The 25,109-nt window shown below is 39.6% G+C and overlaps 1 protein-coding gene across 10 annotated transcripts in view; it reads left to right on the top strand.

Annotated features, from left to right (window-relative positions):
* The window catches only part of GTDC1 (glycosyltransferase like domain containing 1), a 327,811-nt gene that overhangs the window by 125,320 nt on the left and 177,382 nt on the right, over window positions 1–25,109 (top strand). For all 10 annotated transcript variants that reach the window (XM_043505088.1, XM_043505090.1, XM_038421580.2 and 7 more), the window contains 2 exons: window positions 10,856–11,023; window positions 15,544–15,717. In XM_043505088.1, the coding sequence (XP_043361023.1) occupies window positions 10,856–11,023; window positions 15,544–15,717 (342 nt within the window). The remainder of the gene's footprint in view (window positions 1–10,855; window positions 11,024–15,543; window positions 15,718–25,109) is intronic.

Genomic DNA, 25,109 nt, shown 5'->3' with positions numbered 1-25,109 from the left:
GGTGCTACAATGGCACAGCTGTACCACTGTAGAACTTTAGTGAAGATGCTTCTATGCCATCGGCATAGTTAATCCACTTCCAGTCAACATAGCACTGTCTACGCCGGGGGTTAGGTCGGTATAATTATGTCGCTCAGGAGTGTGCATTTTTCACACCCTTGAACGACATAGTAATACTGATTTACCGCTGTAGTGTACACCTGTCCTTATTTCTAATAGGAGCAGTTAGGTCAACACTGGGTGCTTTTGAAAATCCCATTCACAGTGCATATCCTTAATAGGTGTCTGAAGATGCATGCCTAAAGAGGGACAGAGTAGAGAACTGGGATATGCAACAGTGATTCTGGAAGACCATCACCAAAACCAACAAAAATAGTCTGAAGGGGACGGACAGGATTTTGCTCAGATACAGATGGGGTTGACGTATGGGAAATTTGGTTGGATGGAAGGGATGATGTACAGGAAATCCTTTTGAGTTTGCCACACAGGAAGTTCCTTACTTTTGCAAACTATATCCCGGGCCCATGTATTAATGGGACCAAGATTTCCCAATACACCAAGCAATGAGGCATAATAGTAGAAAATGTTCTTTTAACAAATACATCAAAAAGGCATTGGGCATTTAAATATTTTGCACATATAATGAATGGTACTGGACTACTTTGTACTGTCTTACAGCAAAAACAAAATAAAACCCTTTAAAATAAATGAATAAGTAGGAATCATGAATATTTACTACTTATATTTTCCTATGTACGTATAGTAATTACAACAAGAAGAAAAATATTTTTCTTTACAATTAATATTTGTAAATATTTATGAAAGTACATAATAAATAAATATGACAAACACATGGCCTAATTATGATGAAAGGGATGACAACCTTGTGACTTGTTCTGAAAAGTAAAGAACATTACAGTAGTAAGACATAATTATTTTTTGTAAACATTTCAAATACTTTCTTTATTTTAAAAAGCCCTTAATTTATAGAATATATTTTATAATATCTATAAGCCTTCTTGACAATAGTACATGCCACATGGGAAAGAAATTAGTTAATTTATTATTTATTATATTGTATATTGAAATATATCATCATTTATTAGTATTTATCATTGTTCAGAAATTCAAAGCCATGTTGTTTTAAGGAAAACAGAAAAGCTTTTTTATGTTTTATTGTAATTTATGCATTCTCAATATATGCACATAAAATATAACTTTTAGAAGAGGTCACATCCAAATTACATATGGTATTAAACCAAAATACCTCATCTAGTATACATTTAATTAATAAGAATATTTGATGTACAATTAATGTTTAATTTAAAAAGATAACATGAATCCAAATCCTCAGGCCCATGTGCACCTGAGTAGCTGGTCTGGTCTCATAAAAGCAGGGAGGGAGGAGTGGTCCCTAAAAGATATGAAGTCACTGCTACATCCCAGAGGCTAGTAGCCGCTTGTTCATCCTGACACACTTGCTCCCCAGGGAGAATCCAATTACGAGCGTACTACCACATTTCTCTGATATCATATTTTGCATGCTGGTGTATAAGAGGTCACTGTGGAACTGAGCTCGATGATGCGCATTGCTCTATCCAAATCTTGCCCCTACTTTTCTGTTCACACTGATCTCGGTGCAAAATTTGTCCCTTTAAAATAGTATTAATTACTCTAATATTTAGATATAGTTAATGTAATTTCGTAACAAAACTGTGCCCCATATTCTTCATAGATATTATTATGATATGCTTATGGCATTACTATGATGTATTTTATGCAAGATAGGTCATGTCAGATGTCCTTGAAAAGGCTATGATTTACTGACTATGACTATCCTATTTGTATGCTTGTATCATTTTGGTATCTGAAGTTAGGAATGTTATCTATGCATCTATTACAAATGTGTTTACACTTGGGGAATGCAAACTAGGCAGAATGCAATCAGTCTATATGACTGGCTGGGAAGGGCCATTAGAGAAAACAATAGGCATTAGAAGAAGTTCATTTCCCACTGGGAAGCCTTCCTGAGGATGCTACAGACAGCTTCCGAGTCATGGCTGCTATGACACTACAGAGGCATGTGACCTGATCACTTGGTACTGGACTACATCTTGGAATACCAGTGTTTTTCCACTGAAAGGCATGGGAACCAAACTTGGAGACAAAGGGTTCTTGCCATATGCAAAAGCTATTTAAGGCAGGGGAGTGACATCATCGAATCTCTTCACTGACTCCCCATCCAAAGAAGACTCTTGAAAACACCTGAAGAACAAGGACTGAACTGGGGGGAAGGGCTGAACCCAGGCTAGAGGAATTTCTAGCCTGTGAAAGGAATACCTGGGATTTAAGCTGCAAGCAAATACAGCTTGCCCTTTAAGAGCCTGCAGCCAGCTTAAATCATCATTTAGGTTGAGAATTTGCTACTCATATCCAATCTCTGTAGTATATTAATCTTAGATTGCATTTTTGTGTATTTGCTAGGTAATCTGCTTTGATCTCTTTGCTATCCCTTATAATCACTTAAAATCTCTCTTTTGTAGTTAATACATTTGTTTTTGCTTTATCACAAACCAGTGTGTGGAAGTTATAAGTTGGAGTTAAAAGCTGTTGTATATTTCTTCTCCACATTGAGGGTGGGAGGGAAATTTCATGAGCATATGCTGTACAGATCTCTGTGCAGTGCAAGACAGTATAATTTTTGGATTTACCCTCCAGAGGGGAGTGTGCACTTGAGTATCTGGGCAGTTCCTTCACTGAAGCCTTCCCATGCATAGCTGATCTCAAAATCTGTATGTAGTTGTAACTGTGTATGTCCCTACCTGTATGTGTGCTGGAGGGGTCTTGAGGGCTTGTCACACCAGTACACTGTAAAGGGAGTCCATTCTGGTGAGTTAGGCGGGCTCAGTGGTACCCCTGTTCCCACTGCGGGGGACCTGTCACAAAAACATAACCATCATTCATGATATGCCTCATTGACCAGTTACTATTTATTTGACTTGCAGTAGTACGCATAAGTCCTAATTCAGGATCAGGACCCCACTGTGCTGGGTTCTGTATAAATTCACATCTAGCCATGATCCTTGCCTTAAAGAGCTTGCAGTCAAATATATTATGAAATACAATGATATTTGGGATGAAACTGTATGAATGTTCAAAACTGTAGAACTTACACACCACATTAGGATTGGAAGTGAGGCTGTTTACCACATCCAATTGAAATTTTAGGAAGGAATTTTATCTAGAGATAGAATATAATAATCTAAATCGTAATTTGGGCGAAATACAGTAATCACCTCTAGTCTTGTGAAAAGTGTCCTGGGATTTTTAATTAGTACAGGAAGTCAAAAATCTCAAGACAAATCTCTTATCCAAAGAGTGCACCTCCAACATCACAGTGTCTTAAACATCCTGCAGTTGGATGTATCAATATAGATTCAAATGGCACCATCTAAAGAATATTCCTTCTTGGGTTTTCCCTAGAGGTTTCCTGTACAAGTACTGATCAAATATAATTCTGGATCATGAAATTGTAAGATCTATTATAATACATATATGGGAAGAGTTAACAGTGCCTACACTGATTTTCCTAAGTGTTGTGTGTTTCAATCACAAACTTTTTGCACAATCTTGCAAAAAGATATATGGACTTGAATCTCCACTCAGTTAAGGAGAGCTTTATGCTGCTGCTGTGAGCTCTAAATCTGCCACACCTTCTTCCCTCTTCAACACACCCTCTATTTTGCCACACTGGAGGTAGTGGATCCACCTTTGTGCTGACAAAAATATTTTGCCAGTTAATATAGACGTAAGTGAAATTTAAATGTAAAGCTTTTATATGTTACTGCTTTTCAGTGTTTTACTATAAAAAATTTAATAGACAGATCTATGCAGAACTCAGACTATCCTGTGCACAAATCATGGCCCTGATCCTTCAAATACCTAAGCATGTGCTTAACTTAGTTCACATAAGTAATCCCACTGAAGTCAGATGAGCTACTTTCAAGATTAAAGTTAAGCACAAGCTTATGTCTATGCAGGATGGGGGCTTGTAGAGTGTGTGTTTACTGGGCACTGAAGTCCAAAGTAGTTCAGCCTGTCTTTGAAGAGATGTTGCTGCTATATTTGGGATTAATTCTGGTTGTGTTGGAGAAGTGGTCATTTAAAACACTGCAAAATGCTTGATACACTTTGGGGTGATCACTAAGAGCAGATGGTTATTTAAGGAAGGTGGTCTTTAATGCAGGTTTCAGGGTAGTATGTACGGTAGTTATAGTGTAAAGAAATGTACTGTATGTATTATCATGTTTGTAGTCTTGATGGGTCTGGATAAGAATACCGTAATAGGAGTTTAAATGTACTTTTTGTGAGATGGTAAGCTAATGATGTAGCTGTTAATTTGAATTTAGCAGACATTTTAAATATAGGTTTCTCTTACAGAAACAAAAGATGCAATTTAAAGCTCTTTGGTGGTCTAAAAACAGCTTAATTCTCTAGTAGCATGGTAATAAGTACTAATCCAGCTTATACAGTGATTGTAGTATGTCATGTTTGTGAAAGATTGCCTAACTCTGCTTTCTCTGGGTTTTATGTTAATTTTTTTTAAATTAAACATAAAACCTTATAACATCTTTATGCTGAGATAAACTGTTCAATTTAACTTGTGCTCAAGCAGCAGCTGTCAGGAATTATCGTGTTTCCAGGGTTCTTGCTATCACCTTGTGTCCTTACCTCCTGGAAAGACTCAGTGGGATGATAAAGCTCACCTTGTTAGGATTTATTACTTAAATAATAACCTGAGGTAAAATGAAAGTTGATGTCACATAGAATGACAACTGATACATATTTATGTCACACATTGCATTATAATAAACTTTCCTTTCCTCCCCTAGTAGTAGATGTTAAGTAGAAATACTCTTCAACATATCCTCCAGTGCCCTGCATGAGTCCATTAGCCATATACACTACTCCTCTGTGGGCATGTTCACAATGACTTGTACTGTCAGGTGTTGTTTAAGCTTATAATGCCTAAGGAAATTGGTTATTGCCGGTAGTTAAAGCTCTTGTACTAGTAAAGAAGCAAAGCTGAGGGCAGCTAATATGTGTAGGTTTATGTTATAGAACTCTGGGACATTTTTAGGGTATCAGTGAGGACATTTTATAATACCATTTTGGATTTATATTTCATTTGCAGTCACAGTAGGAAAAATAAGCAAAACCATTCAAATTCTAAATTTGGGAGTTGCCAATAATTATACAACTTGCTCTTGTCATTGGTTATTTCATGAGACTGGTAATGAAATGTGATTTTGTTGGTAAAAGTCTTACCGCTTCTTTAAGATTTAGCGGCTTTAACCCTACTCTTTGCATCTCAGTGGCTAAAACACTTATCCAGGACCTTATCATTTCCCTCCTTGATTACTGCAAACCTCTTCCTTTTATGCTTCTCTGATGCCTACCCCTTTAGTTTGTCCAAAATGCTGCTGCAATGATTATTGTCTATTGATATGACCATGTTACTTTTTCCTTTGAATCCCTGCATTGGCTCCCCCTTACACACCACATCAAGTTTAAACTGCTCAGCTTCACCTTGAAGGCCCTGCACAACTCTGTTGTAGCCTATATCTTGCATCTCATTTCTCATAATGTTTCCCCGTCCTTTTTTTCTTTCCTCCCACTCTTGCCTTTGTCTTGTTGCATGCTGCCTCGTATGGTTTCAGTCTGAATATGCCATATTTCCTCCCTTTGACCATTCAGATCTCTCCTAAAGAAATACTTGTTTTGCCAGAATCACAGATACTAACCTGCATCAATCAAATTCTCTTTCCAGCCCAGCATATAAGAAAGAAAGGAATCATCTTTTATATGGCATAAAAACAGCAAAATTAGATGTTCAAGTCTAAGTTCATGATCCAATTTGATTGCTTCAGGTGTTGCAAAGTGGATGGCAGAGATTCCACCAAGATATTATGTGGAACATTGGTTGACAAGATGTTCCATAGTTTGAAGTCTGTTTCTGCAGTCTCAAATAGGATGTTGTGTCTTTGTCCCCATTTATGGAGAGAGAGGCACATCTGCCACGTGATGTGCGAATGTGGTTCAAAGTGGACTGTACTGGGGGGGGGGTGCGGTGAGCCACTGGGTTCTTCAGTTGGATCCCAGATGAGATTTTATATGGAATGTTGGTATACTTCCACTTTGCTTCCCATTGATCTTCCAGGGAAAATTCTGATTCTTTGAGCTCTTGCACTGCAAACCAAAAAAGTTTTCTAGATTGGAGTTTGAATCTCAGCTTGTTATTTAGATCTTCATGTATTGGCAGATCTTTATTTCCTTGGATACAATTGGACTCCAGAAAAATTCTCTTATTCACTGACCCCAAATTTATCATGACGTGTGCCAGTATGGGAAGCTATGGTTGTGGTAGTGTTTCTACTGCACCATGTGATTTACTGTAATTTTACTTTGAATCAGTCTTCACTGCAGATGATGTCAGAAAATTCCTACATCTGAGCCATTCTTTTTAAGTGACAAATCTGAGGATTTGAGGTGTCAGTAGAGGAGGTTTTGGAACACATTGATACATTTTAACAGCAATAAGTCTTCAGAACCAGATGGTATTCACCCAAAAGTTCTGAAAGAACTCAAATATGAAATTGCAACTCTCACTGTGGTATGTAACCTATTGCTGAAAACAGCCTCTGTACCAGATGACTGGTGGATAGCTAATATGATGCTGATTTTTAAAAAAGTCTCCAGAGGCAATCCTGGCAATAACAGGCTAGTAAACTTAACTTCAGTATCAGGCAAATTGGTTGAAACTGTAATAAAGAACAAAATTATCAAACACATAGATGAAGACAGTATGTTGGGGAAGAGTCAACATGGCTTTTGTACAGGGAAATCATGCCTTGTATTAACAAACATGTGGACATGGGTGATCCAGTGGATATCGTGTACTTGGACTTGCAGAAAGCAAAGTTCCTCACTGAAGGCTTTTAAGCAAAATAAGGAGTGATGGGCTAGAGGGAAGTTTCTCTCATGGATCAAGATAGCAAACAAAGGGTAGGAATAAATGGTCAGTTTTCACAGTGTGGAGAGGTAAATAGCAGGGTCCCCTAGAGATCTATACTGGGACCAGTGTTGTTCAGTACGTTCATAAATGATCTGGAAAAGGCGGTAAACAGTGAGATGGCAAAGTTTTCAGATGATACAAAATTACTCAGGATAGTTAGGTCCAAAGCAGACTGCGAAGAATCACAAAGGGATCTTACAAAATTGGGTGACTGGGCAAGAAAATAGCAGATGAAATTCAATATTGATAAGTGCAAAGTAATGCACACTGGAAAATATAATCCCAGTCATACATACAAAATGATGAAGTCTAAATTAGCTGTTACAATTCAGGAAAGAGATCTTGGAGTCATTGTAGATAGTTCTCTGAAAACATCCACTCAATGTGAAATAGCAGTCAAAAAAGCTAACAGCAACCATTGGGAAAGGGGTAGATAATTAGACAGAAAACATCATAATGCAACTATATAAATCCATAGTCCCCTACATGTCGAATATTTTGTGCAGTTCTGGTCATCCCATCTCAATAAAGATATATTAGAATTGGAAAATGTCCAGAGAAGGGCAATGAAAATTATTAGGGGTTTGGAACAGCTTCCATATGAGGAGAGTTTAAAAAGCTTCCATATGAGGAGAGATTAAAAAGACTGGGACTGTTCAGGTTGGAAAAGTGATGGCTGGTGGGGGGAAGATATGATAGAGGTCTATAAAATCATGAGTGGTGTGGAGAAAGTGAATAAGGAAGTGTTGTTTACCCCTTAAAGTAACACACGAACCAGGGGTCACACAATGAAATTTATTGGCATAAACTAACATAAGGAAGTACCTCTTCACACAAAGCACAGTCAACCTGTGGGACTCGTTGCCAGGTGACGCTGTGAAGGCCACAAGAATAATTGGGTTCAAAAAAGAACTATACATTCATTGAGAATAGGTCCCTTTCCCACAGTTCCCATTCATCAGGAACGGCAAACCGCGGCCCCCGGGAACTGCACGAGGCTGGGCCTGCGGATGGTCAATGTCAGCAAAATGTCTTGAGGCCCACAATCAGATTGTGGGCCGCCGGTTGCCCACCACTGATCTAGACCATTCCTGACAGGTGTTTGTCTAACCTGCTCTTAAAAATCTCCACTGATAGAGATTCCACAACTTCCCTAGGCAATTTATTTCCCTGCTTAACCACCTTGACAGCTAGGAAGTTTTTCCTAATATCCAACCTAAACCTTGCTGCAATGTAAACCTATTGCTTCTTGTCCTATCCTCCAAGGTTAAGAAGAACAATTTTTCTCCCTCCTCCTTATAACTACTTTTTATGTACTTGATGGACCATTGGTCTGACTCAGCATGGCCATTCTTATGTTCTCATGTTTTTATGTAATGATTCTCATGGTGGTGGTAAGATAAGAATCAATGAGTGACGTGTGGGAGCTATGTGTCTGGATGGATGAGCAGTATCTGTAGTAGATTAAACAAGGACCAGTGAAGAGGTTCATAGGGTTTTTTTTTTATCAACTTCCCATGTTTTTCCTGTTTGTTTTTGGATGAGGTTTACATTGATCTTTATTTCGTCATGTGTCAGTGGTATTTGAGGCTTCGGTCTATTGTCACACCAAGATAATTCAGTGTGGGATTGTGTTTTATCTGTTGGCAACAGAAATCCACATGCTGTTCTGTCATAGCCTTTGGATTACTTAAATGAAATGCTGACATGACTCTTGGTGGGATTTTCATTTTAGTTTCAGCTTAAGAAATATCCTTCCATGGTTTAAAGTCCTTGTTAGCAAATTGTTCTGACTGCACAATCACATCAGCATAAGCAAATTTCCACGGTGATGTACAAGGAAGGTCACTAATATAGATGTTAACCAAATTGGTGGTGGGACTGATCCCTATGGTAAACCATCATTGAGAGTACGTGGTCTGCTGAATCTGGGCACCAAGAAAAACATGAAATTTATGATTGGTCAGAACTTCTGAGAAGAATTTTATCATTGCATTGTATCGGATAATTTTGCTGGCTTTCAAAAGGGCCATAGGTGGTAGATATGTCTAAGAGAGCTGCCCCAATCTTGAGTTTTCACTGGAATCCCACCTATGTGTGTATTGTTAAGACTAATACTTAGCCAGTGCATCTTTGACTTGGCTGGAAACCAACTTGTTCATTCGGTAACATTCCTGGGCTTGGCAATGGCAATGGTCATAGCCTCACACCAGATTCTGGGGAAAATCCCTGAGGAACGATATAGGAGAACAGTGCTACCCCCATTTCTGTACCTTGGCTACAGGGTTTTAATAAATACTGGAAAGATGCCCTCAAGCCTTGCATCTTTCCCAGCTTTTGTAAGTGAGAAGGTCTTCTTTATCTTCTCAACAGTGAAAGTCAGTGATGAGGGAGGTAGTGAGCTTTTGTAGCTCTCTGTGCACTTTGCCTTAATAGACTTGTCCCCTGATGGTTGTGAGTTCATAAGAAGTGTTCTTGTGATCACATCAGCTAAGACCTCAGGGTTTTACATTTCTCTGGGTTTGCAGACCCAAGATGATGTAATAATAGCCAAGCATTATGACTACAGTGAGTAACGTCCAAAGATTCAACTGTTTCAATCCCTCTTTCATGGAGGGTTACATTTGGTGACTCTAGTAGAGATATTGTAGTGTTTGTGTCATCAGATGTTTGGTACTCCTGTAATAGTCTTTATGTTTTTGGTTGTGAGCATCAGGTTACAGAAAAGAAACTCTTTAACCAAACATTGTGTTTGCATCATTAGAATGAAGGATGTACTGGCAAATTAGCGAGGAACATACTGTGTCTATAGTTGTATATGAAAGCTTAATGTTTTATTTGAGATAAATATCTAATTTCAAATATTTGCCTTGGTACTGAGGAATTTAGCATACATAAAAATATCTACAGATATGTGGTCCACTACAGAATGGAGGTATACGTCAAGATTCTGCTATCAGAAGACATTAAATATCCGCTTATATACTATGGGTGAAATCCTGGCCCTATTAAGCCTAACTGAGTTTTGCCATTGACTTGAGAGGACCAGAATTTCACACTACTCATTTAGGTAAGTTAACTTTCTGATTGTTTATTAAATTATATCAAGGGCAAGAAATCAGTGTGCTAATTTTCTTTGTGCTTGAGTTATATATAATTTGAAGGATATGAACAATTTTATGGACTATGAAATGGTAACTGTACTATGGCAATATGAGCAGGGAACAAAACAACAAAAAAATGTTATGTAGGATGCTTAATAAAAATGGGAAAACTGCTGGAGAGAGAGAAAAAGACCACACCAGATAAGTATAGTACATAAATCAAAGGGGTTTATGTCATAACGTGAACATGTGCCATTCCTGCTCATATATTGAATTTCAGTAGTTGGTTGCATAAAGAAGTAAAGTGTAATGAAACTGACAAGCAAAGTATTCCCCAGTCGGCCTTATCTTTGTTCCATTTGTCCTTCAGATACAGCTTTTCTTGTCTTTTTCAATAAAATTCATCCAGCTTTTTTATTTTGCATTTCTCTGTAACTGAGCTGAGAAGACCAATGATTCAACGCTTTTCTAGTTGAGTTCTTAGCAGCTGCTTTTTAAGAGATCAAAACTTAGAATGCTGCTACATGGTATTAAGGCTTAGCTATTGATGTGCCCCTATAAGGGTTATGTATTTCTTGGGCGGGGGGGGGGGGGGAGGTAGGCAGAGAGGAAGGGTAAAGGGTGACCCTTCTGAGCATGCTCATAAACAGTAAACACTACTTTCCTTGTTTCTTAGGATCCTCTTTGCAAGCTCAGTGCTTAATCTGACTGAACTTATTGCCCTTCGGCCTGACCTTGGGAAATTGAAAAAGGTCCTTTACTTCCACGAGAACCAGTTGGCATATCCTGTACAGAAGTGCCAGGAAAGAGATTTCCAATATGGATACAACCAGATTCTTTCATGGTAGGTGTTTCTTATACCATTATGTGTTGTTTAATGGCATCTTTTAAGCATTTTTAAACCTGGAGAGTCCTATGCTACTTAAACAACACTTTTCAGAGTAGCAGCCGTGTTAGTCTGTATTCGCAAAAAGAAAAGGAGTACTTGTGGCACCTTAGAGACTAACAAATTTATTTGAGCATAAGCTTTCGTGAGCTACAGCTCACTTGAAGTGAGCTGTAGCTCACGAAAGCTTATGCTCTAATAAATTTGTTAGTCTCTAAGGTGCCACAAGTACTCCTTTTCTTTTAAACAACACTGTTACAAACTGAGATACAAATATATACAGTCCAAAGGAGGTGCTAAGTCAAGTGCTTTGGCAGAAACAAATAATAAAGTATTTCACATGTAGCCTCATCTCAAGTTATTGTTCAAGTCTACCTGTGTGCTAAAGGACTACCACGCTACACCTGTAAATTTTGCTAATTTTCAATTCATACCTATTCATCGCAAACAAAATGTTGTACCTCAAGTACACTTAGCAGAGAGGCAGTTCGTCAGCTCTTGCTGAGCTATAGATTTTAATGTATCCTACTGAATTAAAATAGGGCTTTTCCAGGGAATAAACAAAAATTAAAACATAATGCTGCAAGTTTTTTGTTTGTTTTAAAGGAGTGAGAGCAGTAAACATATCAGATAAATCCTTACATTTCTTTCTTTTGGTATTCAGAAATTGTGCAGTGCTAAAATACCCAGACATTTTAAAGGCTGTGGTCCTTTATTGTTATTTAAAACAAATGTATTTCCTGAATCTAAGTTAATGAAAAAAGTTAAGAACAGCACACTGAAAAGCTTTGTGATTAGACACTCTACAAACCGAAGTGAATCTGAAAAGCTGAATTGGTTTGAATGGAAATAAATTCATTTGATTGATCTATCTCACCTATTTGTTATTAGAAGACTTATTAGAAGCATGGATTGAATATTTTTAAATGCATATAAAATATTTGCATCTTTGTAAAATGAGCCAGTTGATATTCAGATTTCTCAAATGAAAATCTTTATATAGAGAGAGCATTTTCTAGATCTGTTTCTATCATTGCATTTGCAAGATGCTTCAGTTATTAAGTAGCAATGCTGTGAAAATGTAGTGAAATGGCTGTATTGTACTTGGAATGCATCTGATGAAGTGAGCTGTAGCTCATGAAAGCTTATGCTCAAATAAATTTGTTAGTCTCTAAGGTACCACAAGTACTCTTTTTCTTTGTACTTGGAATGTATTTTGAAAACAGTAGCAGCCATTTTGAAATTTATTGATATAAATATATGGTGTTGGGTGGTGAAGCTGAGGAAGGAAATATCTAAAAAAAAGATGTATTTTAACTTATTTTAGTATTGTAAATGCTGTAATTTTCTGAGTTTTTATATTACAGGATCTTTCTCTTAATTAGGAAAAGACATCCAAGAATGCTTGTGTCAAGGTTCCTTCCCCACACTGAACTCTAGGGTACAGATGTGGGGACCTGCATGAAAGACCCCCTAAACTTATTCTTACCAGCTTAGGTTAAAACTTCCCCAAGGTACAAACTTTTACCTTTTGTCCCTGGACCTTATGCTGCCACCACCAAAGTGTCTAACAAAAATAATGGGGGAAGTGCCCACTTGGAAACGTCTCCCTTCTAAAATATTCCCCCAAACACTACACCCCCTTTCCTTGGGAAGGCTTCATAAAAATCTTCACCAATATACATAGGTGAACACAGACCCAAACCCTTGGATCTTAAGAACAATGAAAAAGCAATCAGGTTCTTAAAAGAAGAATTTTAATTAAAGAAAAAGTAAAAGAATCACCTCTGTAAAATCAGGAAGGGAAATACCTTAAAGAGTAGTCAGATTCAAAACATAGAGAATCCCTCTAGGCAAAACCTTAAGTTACAAAAAGACACCAAACCAGGAATATACATCTCATTCAGCACAACTTATTTTATCAGTCATTTAAACAAAATAGAATCTAACGCATATCTAACTAGATTGCTTACTAACTCTTTACAGGAGTTCTGACCTGCATTCCTGCTCTGGTCCCAGCAAAAGCATCACACAGACAGAGAGGACCCTTTGTTCCTCCCCCCGCCCCCCAGCTTTGAAAGTATCTTGTCTCCTCATTAGTCATTTTGGTCAGGTGCCAGCGAGGTTATCTTAGCTTCTTAACCCTTTACAGGTGAAAGGGTTTTTCCTCTGGCCAGGAGGGATTTAAAGGTGTTTACTCTTTTCTGACAGCTTGCTTCCATGTTTAGCCTAGAGTTGCCTTTGTACATTAATGTAAATGCATAATGTATATATTTTGAACATTTTTAGGCTCTGCAAATGGACATTTTTAATGGCAAAAGAGAATAAATCTTGTTTGTATTTTAGCTGCATTGTTTCTGCCTATTAGCAGTCACCTGTAAAGGAAAAAAAATGTTGTGCCCCCCTTCCTCCACCATATGATATTAAAGAAGGCCTGAAGTTTTTAATGTTTTAAGGTTTTTTTCTGTTTTTTTTTTAACCTTAGAAATATCAGGAACGTTAAGTCTTGTCTTCTGTTTTTGTTCAAAGACTTCCTGGGGACAAGATAACTGGGCTGGGAGCTTTCTCAAGTCTGTTTTGTGGTGTTAATCTTTAGGAAAGAGAGCTTTTCTCCTAAGTGTTTGTCAGGAATTCGTTACACAGGTGTTGACAAAGTTTAAATAGTATGACTAATACTCCTTCCCTTTTAGTTGCTCGGGTTTCAGTTTCTTGTGATGATAGGATCCCTCCAGTTTGCCAGTCACACTTATAACCTCCAGCAAAAAATGGAGTAGATAAACCTAGTATTTCTAATGTAAAAAGCAAGCAGAGATACAAAATGTGCAGGCCTTTATTATATAATGGAGAAAAGATCAAGCTTTTGTTTTGTATGTCAACTATAAGTCTATTCAAAGAGGTGGGCTGGCTCACTAGTTGTTTTAACTTGAGAAAAACAAATGGTAAAAAGTCATAGGTGGAGAGTAATGGGAGATTTAAAAAAAAAAATTCAACTCTCATGGTCTAGTTAAAAAGAATTATTTCTCTCTCAAATGTTTCCTTGCTTTTCCTGCTGAGTTCTACTGCTTTTGTGAGCATTGTCCATTTTCTTTTTTGGCCAGGCAGCAGTGTGAGTTGTGAGGATGAACGACAGGTTTTCACTTCAAATATACTTTTCACCAGTCCAATGACTTTTGAACACATGTCCTCAATGTATCTTAGGGCCCATAGGTCAGTATTACAATATGACATACTGAGAAAATCTACTAGCCATGAAACATTTTTAACTTTGTTATAATATTACATTTGTGCCAATATAGTTAAGATTGGTTTCAGAGTAGCAGCCGTGTTAGTCTGTATTCGCAAAAAGAAAAGGAGTACTTGTGGCACCTTAGAGACTAACAAATTTATTAGAGCATAAGCTTTCGTGAGCTACAGCTCACTTCATCCAAATGTATCCGATGAAGTGAGCTGTAGCTCACGAAAGCTTATGCTCAAATAAATTTGTTAGTCTCTAAGGTGCCACAAGTACTCCTTTTCTATAGTTAAGATTGTGTCAGCACTTCCAGAATAAAATTCCCAATTTTTCATTGTTTGATACTTTTGCCTTTTCTCCAGACTGAAAAACCTTAGCTGAGAAATCACACATATATAATTTAACAAAATTGCAAAAATATTGGTTCTACTGTTTTTAAGAGGTAATATTGAGGGACAAAATGTTTTCTGTATCATGTCCTGTCTTCTGCTAATGTACCAAAATTACGTCTTAATTATTTTTAAAAATATATAAGTGATAGATTAATCTATGATGTTATGATTTTGTATATGTTTATTGTTTTATAAAAATTTCCAAGATATCAAATATTTTGACTCAGGGTGACTATGTGTCCATGGTTTAAAATATATAATTATATTTATTTATCTGTGTTCCGGTTAACTGAAATTCTTGGTTAACCAAAGGTGTCTCAGTAGGTATGTGCACTGAGCAATTCTATCTCCTTTTTCCCAGTTTAACTTTTTTAGAAAGTTTTAGATGTCTCTGAAATATTCAGGGGCAAAAAGGGTTGTGGGGGATTGTACTATAGTTTATTTAATGTATTTTTTTTCATGATAAGTGCTAATAGCAGCAAAAGTATTCTTACAATCTAATGAGTAAAAATTGACCCACGTATAAAAGAGGATTTTCTCAAAAGATCAGAATGGCTGTGATCCTTCAAAATAATAATAATAATAATAAACATTTATAATTCAATTTTTAAAAGATGTTTTAATAAAAATTGTTAAGTAACATTTAAAGATAAAACATATGGACAGAAACCAAGAAATTTCAACTAAGGCTGACACTTTCTCTTATTCATCTGATATGATGGAATCCCAACCTTTAATTTGGAATTCTTGCTTTGCCAGTTAGTGTCACAATATTTATCCTACATTAGTCTGGCTTTAAAGTAATTCTGATTTTTCTTAAAGAACATTGCATTAATTCTAGCTATATTTTACAGTTTGGTTGCTGATATTGTGGTGTTCAACTCTGCTTTTAATATGGAGTCATTTCTTACATCTATCGGAAAATTTCTGAAGCTGATTCCTGACCACAGGCCTAAGGATCTGGAAAAAATAATCAGACCAAAGTGCCAAGTTCTTTACTTTCCAGTCAGGTTTCCTGATGTGAGCAGGTCAGTACATTTGACTCCATTCTCCATATTATGTCATAACTTGTTTCAAATCTATGTAAACCGATAGCCCTTGCTGCTAAATTTTAACTGATTAGTTCAAGCATTGTTAATTAGGGAATTTGGTTATATGTCACTGTGCTGCAAAATCCATTCATTTACAAAAGTATTTCAATAACCTAATGGTTCTCACATTAGGACCTGATACTGCACCAATGAAATCAATAGGAAATTTGCCAAGCAGGTCAATAGTCAGTACGTCTCATAGAAGGATAGTTTGATGTTAAGGAGGAACTACTTATTTTTGGCAAAGATAGAAGACATTATTTGACTAGATAATTCACCAATGGTAATTTATTAGGTTGTTTTATTTGGAAAAGCTATCTACTCTCTTTATCCAAAACTATATAAGTATTTTCTTAGGTATGCTGTAGTGAGATTTTTTCCCCTACCTCTGTGTTTTATTGCTTATAGGTAGGTGAAAATAGCTTCATTAATGTAGATCAAACTTGCATAATTTTGTTGTTAACTGCAGTTATAGTAGCTCTTCACTCTACCTCAGTTAGTACAAAGGAGATTTTTTATTACCCTTACTGCAGAACCCATCTTGAAATTAGCAAAGGGTATGTTATGTGGCTCAAAGGGAACATTCTGTAGATTCTTTTCACTTCTGATTAAACATAACACACTTGTTTTTTTCCTATCACAAGGAACTCTCCTCCTCAACAGGAGCTTTGCTTCAATAGGGCTTACACTAACTAGAGATAATCAGTTTGCAAAACTGTACTATGTTCCTAAAAATAACATGAAGGGGGTTCTGCATTTTTGCTGATAAGGATGGGAAACAGTGTAATGAAACTTAAATGGCTCTGCAGGAGACTGGGGTTTGATTTTATTTCAAGTTTCATTGTGTTTAAATATTCACACCTTAAACCTTCAACATGGAGCAGCTATCACATTACAAATAATTTCAAAGGATTTGTCTATTTGTGGAAGGTTTCTCTAAGGAAGATTCATTTAACACTAAGACTAGGTTAGCAAATTCTGTTGACATGTATAGATTTGTTTTAAGGCTTAGAAAGGATAGCAGGAATCTAAAGCACTACACCAAGATTTGTAAACATGGATGCCTAAAGTTAAGACTTTGAACCCAAATTTAAGCATTTACATCCCTGTGGCCTGATTTTCTGGAATGCCAGTGAGAGCTGTGGGTGCTTATCATCTTTGAAAATTAGGGCATTTTCAATGGGATTCCTGTTCCTAAATCCTTCAAGTACTTTTTAAAATCCCACTATTAGTGCCTGACCTTGGGTATGCAGACATGATGAATATATTGTCACAGATTACATTAACTTTTAATGTACATTATTTTTAATTAATCATTTTAATTTGTATTAAGTCTTGTCTTTCTAAGGAATGACCGCTTTCTTATATTACAGATGTTACATTTGAAATTTAACCTAAAGGCCAGAATTTCAGTAATGTCTGTAAATATTATTATGCATGTGCACATAACTTTATGCACACACAATTCATGGTTTGTTGACATGCTTATTAGAAAAACACATTTTTTAAAATCCATTCCATTTTTATATGAATAGGACCTGCTGATATATATTTTAATTTTCATTTAAATACTGTATTCAGAAATGAGTTATAAATATGCAGTCTGGACAAAAACCAATATCATCATAAAAGACAGGGTCATTAAAAAAAACTTTTCTACAACTTTGAATAAAGTTCTTGGGTTTTGGGGCTTTATCTGCATCCAGTATTTGCCACTTCTTTACAAGATTATGTTTTAAATAATGTTGAATGCACCCATGGCAACTGAATACAGTTTATTAATTTAGACTGTATTATTACAGTGAAATCTAGATGAATGGAGATTGAAGAGAAAAAGGTTAATAAATATTTTGGCCAAGCTAAGATTCATAAAGCAAGCTCTTAGCCCAAAGTGTTTTTTGTGTTATTTTCAAATGGTAATTTGCTTTATCCAGACCAAACTCATATAGTGTAAGTAAGTGATTATTTGCATGACTGACAATCATTTGAACGCCTGCAGTCTTTTTAAAATGCATAATATTGCCAAGATGTTGGAAAAATATTTAGAAATTCTGACGGCAAAATTACCAAGTGATTTTATTCCTTACTTCAACGTGTGCGTGTGTGCATGTGTGTGTGGGGGGGGGGAGGGGAGAGAGAGAGATGCAATTTTTATTTGGATATGTGGCAGAGATGTTCTGAAAACAAAAAGTCTTGTTAGCAATATGATAGTGATATGTAAAAAAGAGTAAAAATTATTTTAAGTTAATATTGTGATTATAGGACAAAATAAAAATACATTAATATAGCGTATTTGACCCTAGAACAGGGCCATGTGATTGCAGAATGTAAAATTTCACTTGAGCAAATCCCATTATGTTTTTATATGGTTATTAACCAAAGGTGCATACACACCCTAAAAGAGAGAAACTGCTACTCCAAATAGACATATTTAGACATGAAATGAAGGTATAGTCAAGAATGATTGATGCTTTCTGATGCAGCAGAAAATGTAACAGAAAATTCTTTGATTGATACAGAAACAAACGTTGAATGGTGTGAAATATTCCATTTTATATATGCATAATATATGTTTAAAATAAGTTTTAAATTACCTTATTCTGCATTTAAGAACTGTTTTATCAACAAGCACAGCATCTTTAACAGTTATTTAATTTTTTAAAAGATATTTGGTATAAGTGCTCATCTTTGCTAAATTATTGATAAGATCAGGGATGAACTTAGGTTTGACAGGACTTTGCAAAGTAAGATATACAAAGCCACAGGTGGTTCTTCGAGTGCTTGCTCATATCAATTCCAATTAGGTGTGTGTACGCCGCGTGCATGATCGTCGGAAGATTTTTACCCCAGCAATACTCGGAGGGTTGGCTGAGGCGCCCCCTGGAGTGGCGCCTTCATGGTGCTGGATATATGCTCCAGCCGACCCAGCACCCCCTCAGTTCCTTCTTACCGCCCGTGACGGTCGTTGGAACTGTGGAGCGCAGCATAGCTGATCTCCATTCTCCCTAGCTTTCTCTCTTAGCACCTGTTAATAGTTGTAATTAGTTGTTAATAGTTGTTTATAGTTGTTAGTAGTTAGTATAGTTAGATTAGTGTACTTAGTAGGGTGGAGTGGGGTCTTCTCCCCTCTCCCCCATCTTGGTACCAGGGCCCATGCCAGGGTCTCCGGGCTTCAAATGCTGCTTGGCTTGCCTGAAGCCGATGCCAACGGGAGACCCCCATGACTCTTGCCTAAGGTGTCTGGGGGAATCCCACCAAGTGGACAAGTGCTGCATTTGCAAGCCTTCAAGCCGAGCGCCAAAAAGGAGCTGGACTTTAGACTCAAGCAGCTCTTTGTGGAGGCAGCACTTAGCCTGATCCCTTCCTCCGTGCACCGAGACTCGGCGTCATCTTCGGTGCAGAGTGTCCCAGGGTGGCGCGCAATATGAACCTCCAGGTAGAGGAGGTGATGGTGGTAGAGGACCCGGTGGTCGACATTCTATCCACGGAGGCCCTCCCAGTCATACAGACTATACAGGCCAATGTCAAGACAATCTGGCAATCGCCAGCCTCTATTCTACCTACAGCCAAGGGGGTGGAAAGGAAGTACTTTGTCCCCTCAAAGGAGTATGAGTACCTCTACACACACCCCCAACCATGTTCCCTTGTCATGGCTTTGGTCAACAAGAAGGAACGGCATGGTCAGCAGGCCCCAGTGCCCAAATCAAAGGACACTAGATGTCTAGACTTGTTTGGGAGCAAGGTGTACTCTGCTGGAGGCTTGTAGCTCAGGGTGGCCAATCAGCAGGCACTCCTGAGCAGATACAATTATAATTCGTGGCACTCTATGGAAAAATTCAAAGAGTTGGTTCCACAGGTGTCCAGAGAAGAATTTGGGGCTCTACTGGAGGAGGGCAAGAAGGTGGCCAGAACCTCCCTGCAAGCCTCTCTGGATGTGGTGGACTCGGCAGCTAGGACCCTGGCCTCAGGCATAGCCATGTGCCGCATTTCATGGCTGCAGGTATCTGCTTACCACCAGAGTTGCAGCAGACCCTCCAGGATCTACCCTTTGATGGCCAGGGCCTATTCTCAGACAAAACAGACTCAAGGCTATAGAGTCTGAAGGACTCGAGAACTATTATGTGCTCTCTGGGAACGCATACCCCAGTAATGCAGAGAAGGCCCTTTAGACCGCAGCCTCAGAGATCCTACGCTCCCGGTTGGCCAAGAAAGGACTTCTTTAGAAGATGCGGCCGAGGTGGTAGAAGAAGACAAACTGGCCACCAAGCCAGCCAAGGCCATCTCTCAAGCCATCAGCTGGGCCTAAGCAGAACTTTTGAAGGTGCGCCCGAGGACAAAGCACCAGTCTCCATTCAGGATCCTTCCCCTCCTTTCCAAGATTGTTTCTCCCATTTCCTCCATGCGTGGTCTCACATAATATCAGACGTTGGGTCCTTCGCACAGTGGAAAGGGGTTAATCCCTTCAATTTGCTTCCCCCCCCCACCCTCCTACCCCGTCCCTCTTCAGAGACTTTTCTCACGAGCACCTCCTTCTACAGAAGGTCCAATCACTCCTAGCTGTGGAGGCGATAGAGGAGATTCCAAGAGAGTCAAGAGGCAGGGGTTTTTACTCCCGCTACTTCCTAATCCCCAAGGCCAAGGGCGGGCTTCGGCCCATCCTGCACCTACGCGGACTCAACAAATTCATGGTAAAGTTGAAGTTCCGCACGGTCTCTCTAGGGACCATTATTCCTTTCTTAGATCCTGTAGGCTGGTCCGCCGCCCTCAACATAAAGAACGCGTACTTCCACATTGCGATCTACCCAGCGCACAGACACTTCCTTCGCTTTATGGTCAATCAACTACACTTTCAATTCACTCTCCTTCCTTTTGGCCTATCTATGGCCCCCAGAGTGTTTATCAAGTGCATGACTGTTGTGGCTGCCTCCCTTCGTCGACGACAAGTCCAAGTGTTCCCATACCTCAACGACTGGCTTATTCGGTGTTGCTCCAGGGATCAGATGCAGTCTCATGTCCAGCTCACCATGAACATGTTCAATCAACTGGGCCTCCTGCTCAATGTCGCGAAATCTACTCTGGTACCAACCCAGAGGATAGAATTCATAGGAGCAGTCTTAGACTCAGGCTTAGTCCTAGCACTTCTGCCAGAAGCATGCTTCCAATCCCTGGTGAACGTCATCCACAGCCTGCAAAACTTCCAAACCTTGACCGTGAAAACATGCCTATGCCTCCTGGGACATATGGCCTCTTGCACCATGCATGCCAGTCTGCAGCTACGTCCACTCCAAGCCTGGCTATTAACAGTATACCACCCAGGTCAGGACAGCTTGAGCACAGTGGTTACCATCCCGCCAGGGATATTAGGCTCTCTAGACTGGTGACTGGACCCCAAATCAGTGTGCGAAGGGGAGCCATTTCATGCCCTGCAGCCCTCCGTGTCCCTAGTCACGGAAGTGTCATCTCTGGGATGGGGAGCCCACCTCGGGGTCCTCCATACCCAGGGGCTATGGTCGGCAGGAGAGTTATCCCTGCACATCAACCTATGGGAACTCAGAGCTGTGCGCCTGGCGTGTCAGGCATTTCGAGAGCGCATTCAAGGCCATTGTGTTGCAGTCCTCACAGACAACACAACAGCCATGTTTTACATGAACAAACAAGGGGCAGCCCGGTCGTCCCCCTCTGTCAGGAGGCCACTCGTCTGTGGAAATTCTGTATAGCCCACTCGATCCATCTGATGGCGTCGTTTCTCCGTGGAGTCCAGAACATCTTAGTGGACCACCTCAGCAGATCATTTCAGACTCACGAGTGGTCAGTTCGCCCGGACGTCATCCACTCTGTCTTCCTGAAGTGGGGCTTTCTCCTGATAGACTTATTCACCTTTCGCAAGAATCAGAAATGCAAAGTGTTCTGCTCTCGACAAGGATGCTCTCCGGGTTCTCTGTCAGATGCCTTCCTAATATAGTGGAAGGATCACCTGTGCTTCACCTTCCATCCATTCTCATTAGTCCACAGGGTCCTGCTCAAACTGCGCAGGGACAAAGCCTGTCTGATTTTGGTTGCCCCGGCGTGGCCCAGGCAGCACTGGTATACCACTCTCCTAGAGCTGTCAGTGGACATTCCAATTCCATTCCCGCTGTGGCCAGACCTGATCACTCAGGACCACGGTCGACTCTGTCATCCCGACCTGCAATCTCTCCACCTTACAGCATGGATACTGAATGGCTAACTCAATCTGAGCTGTGTTGCTCTCTCTTGGTACAGCAGGTCCTTTTGGGTAGCAGGAAGCCATCAACCAGGTCCATGCACTTAGCCAAGTGGAAGCATTTTTCCTGCTGGTGCGCTCAGAGTCATACGGCCCTGCTACAGGCATCAGTACTTATCATCTTGGACTATCTCCTGTCCTTAAAACAGCAGGGCTTGGCAATATCGTCCATCAGAGTGCACCTGGCAGCTATTTCGGCTTTCCACCTGGGCGAAAACGGGCATTCAGTCTTCTCCAATCCCATGGTCAGCAGATTTCTCAAGGGGTTGGAGCGTCTGTTCCCACGAATTCGACAACCGGTCCCTACATGGAATCTTAACCTGGTCCTCCCCAAACTCATGGCTGCCCCGTTCGAGCCGATGGCCACCTGCTCGCTCCTGTACCTTTCCTGGAAGACAGCCTTCCTCGTAGCTATCACTTTGGCGAGGCTTGTGTCTGAGCTCAGGGCACTCACTTCGGAACTGCCGTATACGGTGTTCCATAAGGACAAGGTATGTCTGCGACCCCACCCAGCCTTCCTCCCTAAGGTGGTGTCTGCCTTCCATCTCAACCAAGATATCTTCCTCCCCATCTTCTACCCGAAGCCGCACGCCTCTCGACGGGAACAAAAGCTGCACTCCGTGGACGTTCAGAGGGCCCTCACCTTCTACATTGAGCGAACGAAACCTTTCAGGAAAACGTCGCAGCTGTTTGGTGATGTGGCAGACCAGATGAAGGGCCTTCCGGTCTCCCAGCGCATCTCATCCTGGATCACATCATACATCCGTGCATGCTATGACTTGGCTGGTGCCCCAACTACACACCTTACCGCCCACTCCACGTGGGCTCAGGCGTCATCATCTGCTTTCCTGGCACATGTATCCATACAGGAGATATGTAGGGCAGTGACTTGGTCATCGGTGCATACCTTCGCCGCCCACTATGCGATAATTCAGCAGTCCAGGGGTGATGCTGCATTTGGTTCAGTGGTCCTTCACTCCGCGACATCTCACTCCAACCCCACCACCTAGGTAAGGCTTGGGAGTCACCTAATTGGAATTGATATGAGCAAGCACTCAAAGAAGAAAAGACAGTTACTCACCTTTGTAATTGTTATTCTTCGAGACGTGTTGCTCATATCCATTCCAAACCCGCCCTCCTTCCCCTCTGTCGGAGTAGCCGGCAAGAAGGAACTGAGGGGGCGCTGCATTGGCTGGGGCATATATCCAGCGCCATGGAGGCGCCACTCCAGGGGGCGCCTCAGCCAACCCACAGAGTGTTTCTGGGGTAAAAATATTTCGACAATCGTGCACAAGGCGCGCAGACACCTAATTGGAATGGATATGAGCAACACATCTCGAAGAACAACAGTTACAAAGGTGAGTAACCGTCTTATGTCTTTTCTAGCCAGAACATATGAAGGGGAGGCAGTTTCCCTCCTTTTCCTCAGTACACCAGTCTCTCTCTCCTCTGTGCCCCTCTCCAGTCTTCCTGAAGTCCTATCCTCTCTGGATTACTTAAACTCTTTCTGTCCTCTACTCCTAAGGGGGAGGAGGAGGGACAGTTTCCCTCACTTATCTTCCTCTTGGAGTAAATCCCTGTCTCTCCTTTCCTAAGCTTGGGGACTCAAAAACTGTTAGAGAGATGCCTACTCTGACTTACTACACAGGGATCTCTTCTGTCTGTTATCAGTGCTGTGGTCCCAGGAAAAGGGAATGAAGATAGAACAGATGAGGTCCTGTGATCACAGATCTGCTCCCTCTTCCTGAGCTAAAAATAGCTCTGTCAGTTTTCCCTAAGAAAGTGATTAGACAGTAGTTCTTTTCAAGTTTCAGAGTAGCAGCCGTATTAGTCTGTATTCGCAAAAAGAAAAGGAGTACTTGTGGCACCTTAGAGACTAACAAATTTATTTGAGCATAAGCTTTCGTGAGCTACAGCTCACTTCACGAAAGCTTATGCTCAAATAAATTTGTTAGTCTCTAAGGTGCCACAAGTACTCCTTTTCTTTTTAGTTCTTTTCAATGACTGGGAAGAGGAGGAAAGAATCACTGATTTGGGAGTCTAGAACAGGAAATTGACTGACCGCATCCTTTTCCCAGTGGCTATCTTCAGCTAGTTCTAACCATGTACGTGTAGATTGGCTTCCATGTTGTGCTCTGTAGTGTCAGAACCAGCCCTGATAAAATACTACTGTATCACTTACTTTTTAATTGGTATAGTTTTACAGTCTGATACAGTATATATGTAAAAATAACTATCTTACAATAATTTTAAATTTAAAAAGCAAACAAAATTCTGAGTTAAGACTGTCACTCCATTGTGCATAGGTATTACAAGGGATGCAGAACAGTAGGTGATTTTACATGCCATATGTGCTGCCATACTTCTGTACAACACAGTGAGTTATATCCAATACGACTTAGAACTACCTGATAATGTCTTTTTTGTTTAACTCAGACTTTTAATTGTATTGTAACATAATATGTAGTATTAAATTTGTGGTTTTGCTATTTTTTTCATTTTTCAAAATAAGGAAGGGGGGCCCAAAAATGAAAATTGTCTTTTCAACAACATTATCTTTTTGTTCATTGACATTCAAATGCAAGTAAACATAACTGGAACAGTTTTGTAGGTTCTTTGCTGATACTTTGTACTGCTTTCAAGATTTTGATTTCTATTGGTCCAACAGCACCCATACCACCTTCAGCTCACAAGCAAAGCAGGGTCAGACTAGGTCAGTTCTTAAATAGGAGACAGTTTGGTGTTAATTTAGATGAAATGTGCTATATAAATGTCAGTTACTATTAATGCTACCCTAGCTGTAGTAAATCTTCATTATCATTTATAAATTTTTTGGAGCCATAGAAGAGCTATAATTATAGCTATAGAGCTATAGATAGTGTTTTGCAAACATGTTTTAAGTTATATGTGTGTTCTACAATACAAGTTAGACAAAGGACAGATGGGATAACAGATAAAAAAAAGAAGACAGAGGTCTAAGATTATAGTAAGAGAAAACAAGATCTTTTTTTTTTTTTTAAGTCAACTTGATAGTATCTGGTACTATGTGCACTTTAAATTTGATGTG

Source organism: Dermochelys coriacea, chromosome 11, assembly GCF_009764565.3.
Source record: "Dermochelys coriacea isolate rDerCor1 chromosome 11, rDerCor1.pri.v4, whole genome shotgun sequence".
Taxonomy (NCBI): Eukaryota; Metazoa; Chordata; order Testudines; family Dermochelyidae; genus Dermochelys; species Dermochelys coriacea.
The sequence above is the reverse complement of the archived record's forward strand: the minus strand, read 5'-3'. Positions and strand labels throughout refer to the sequence as shown.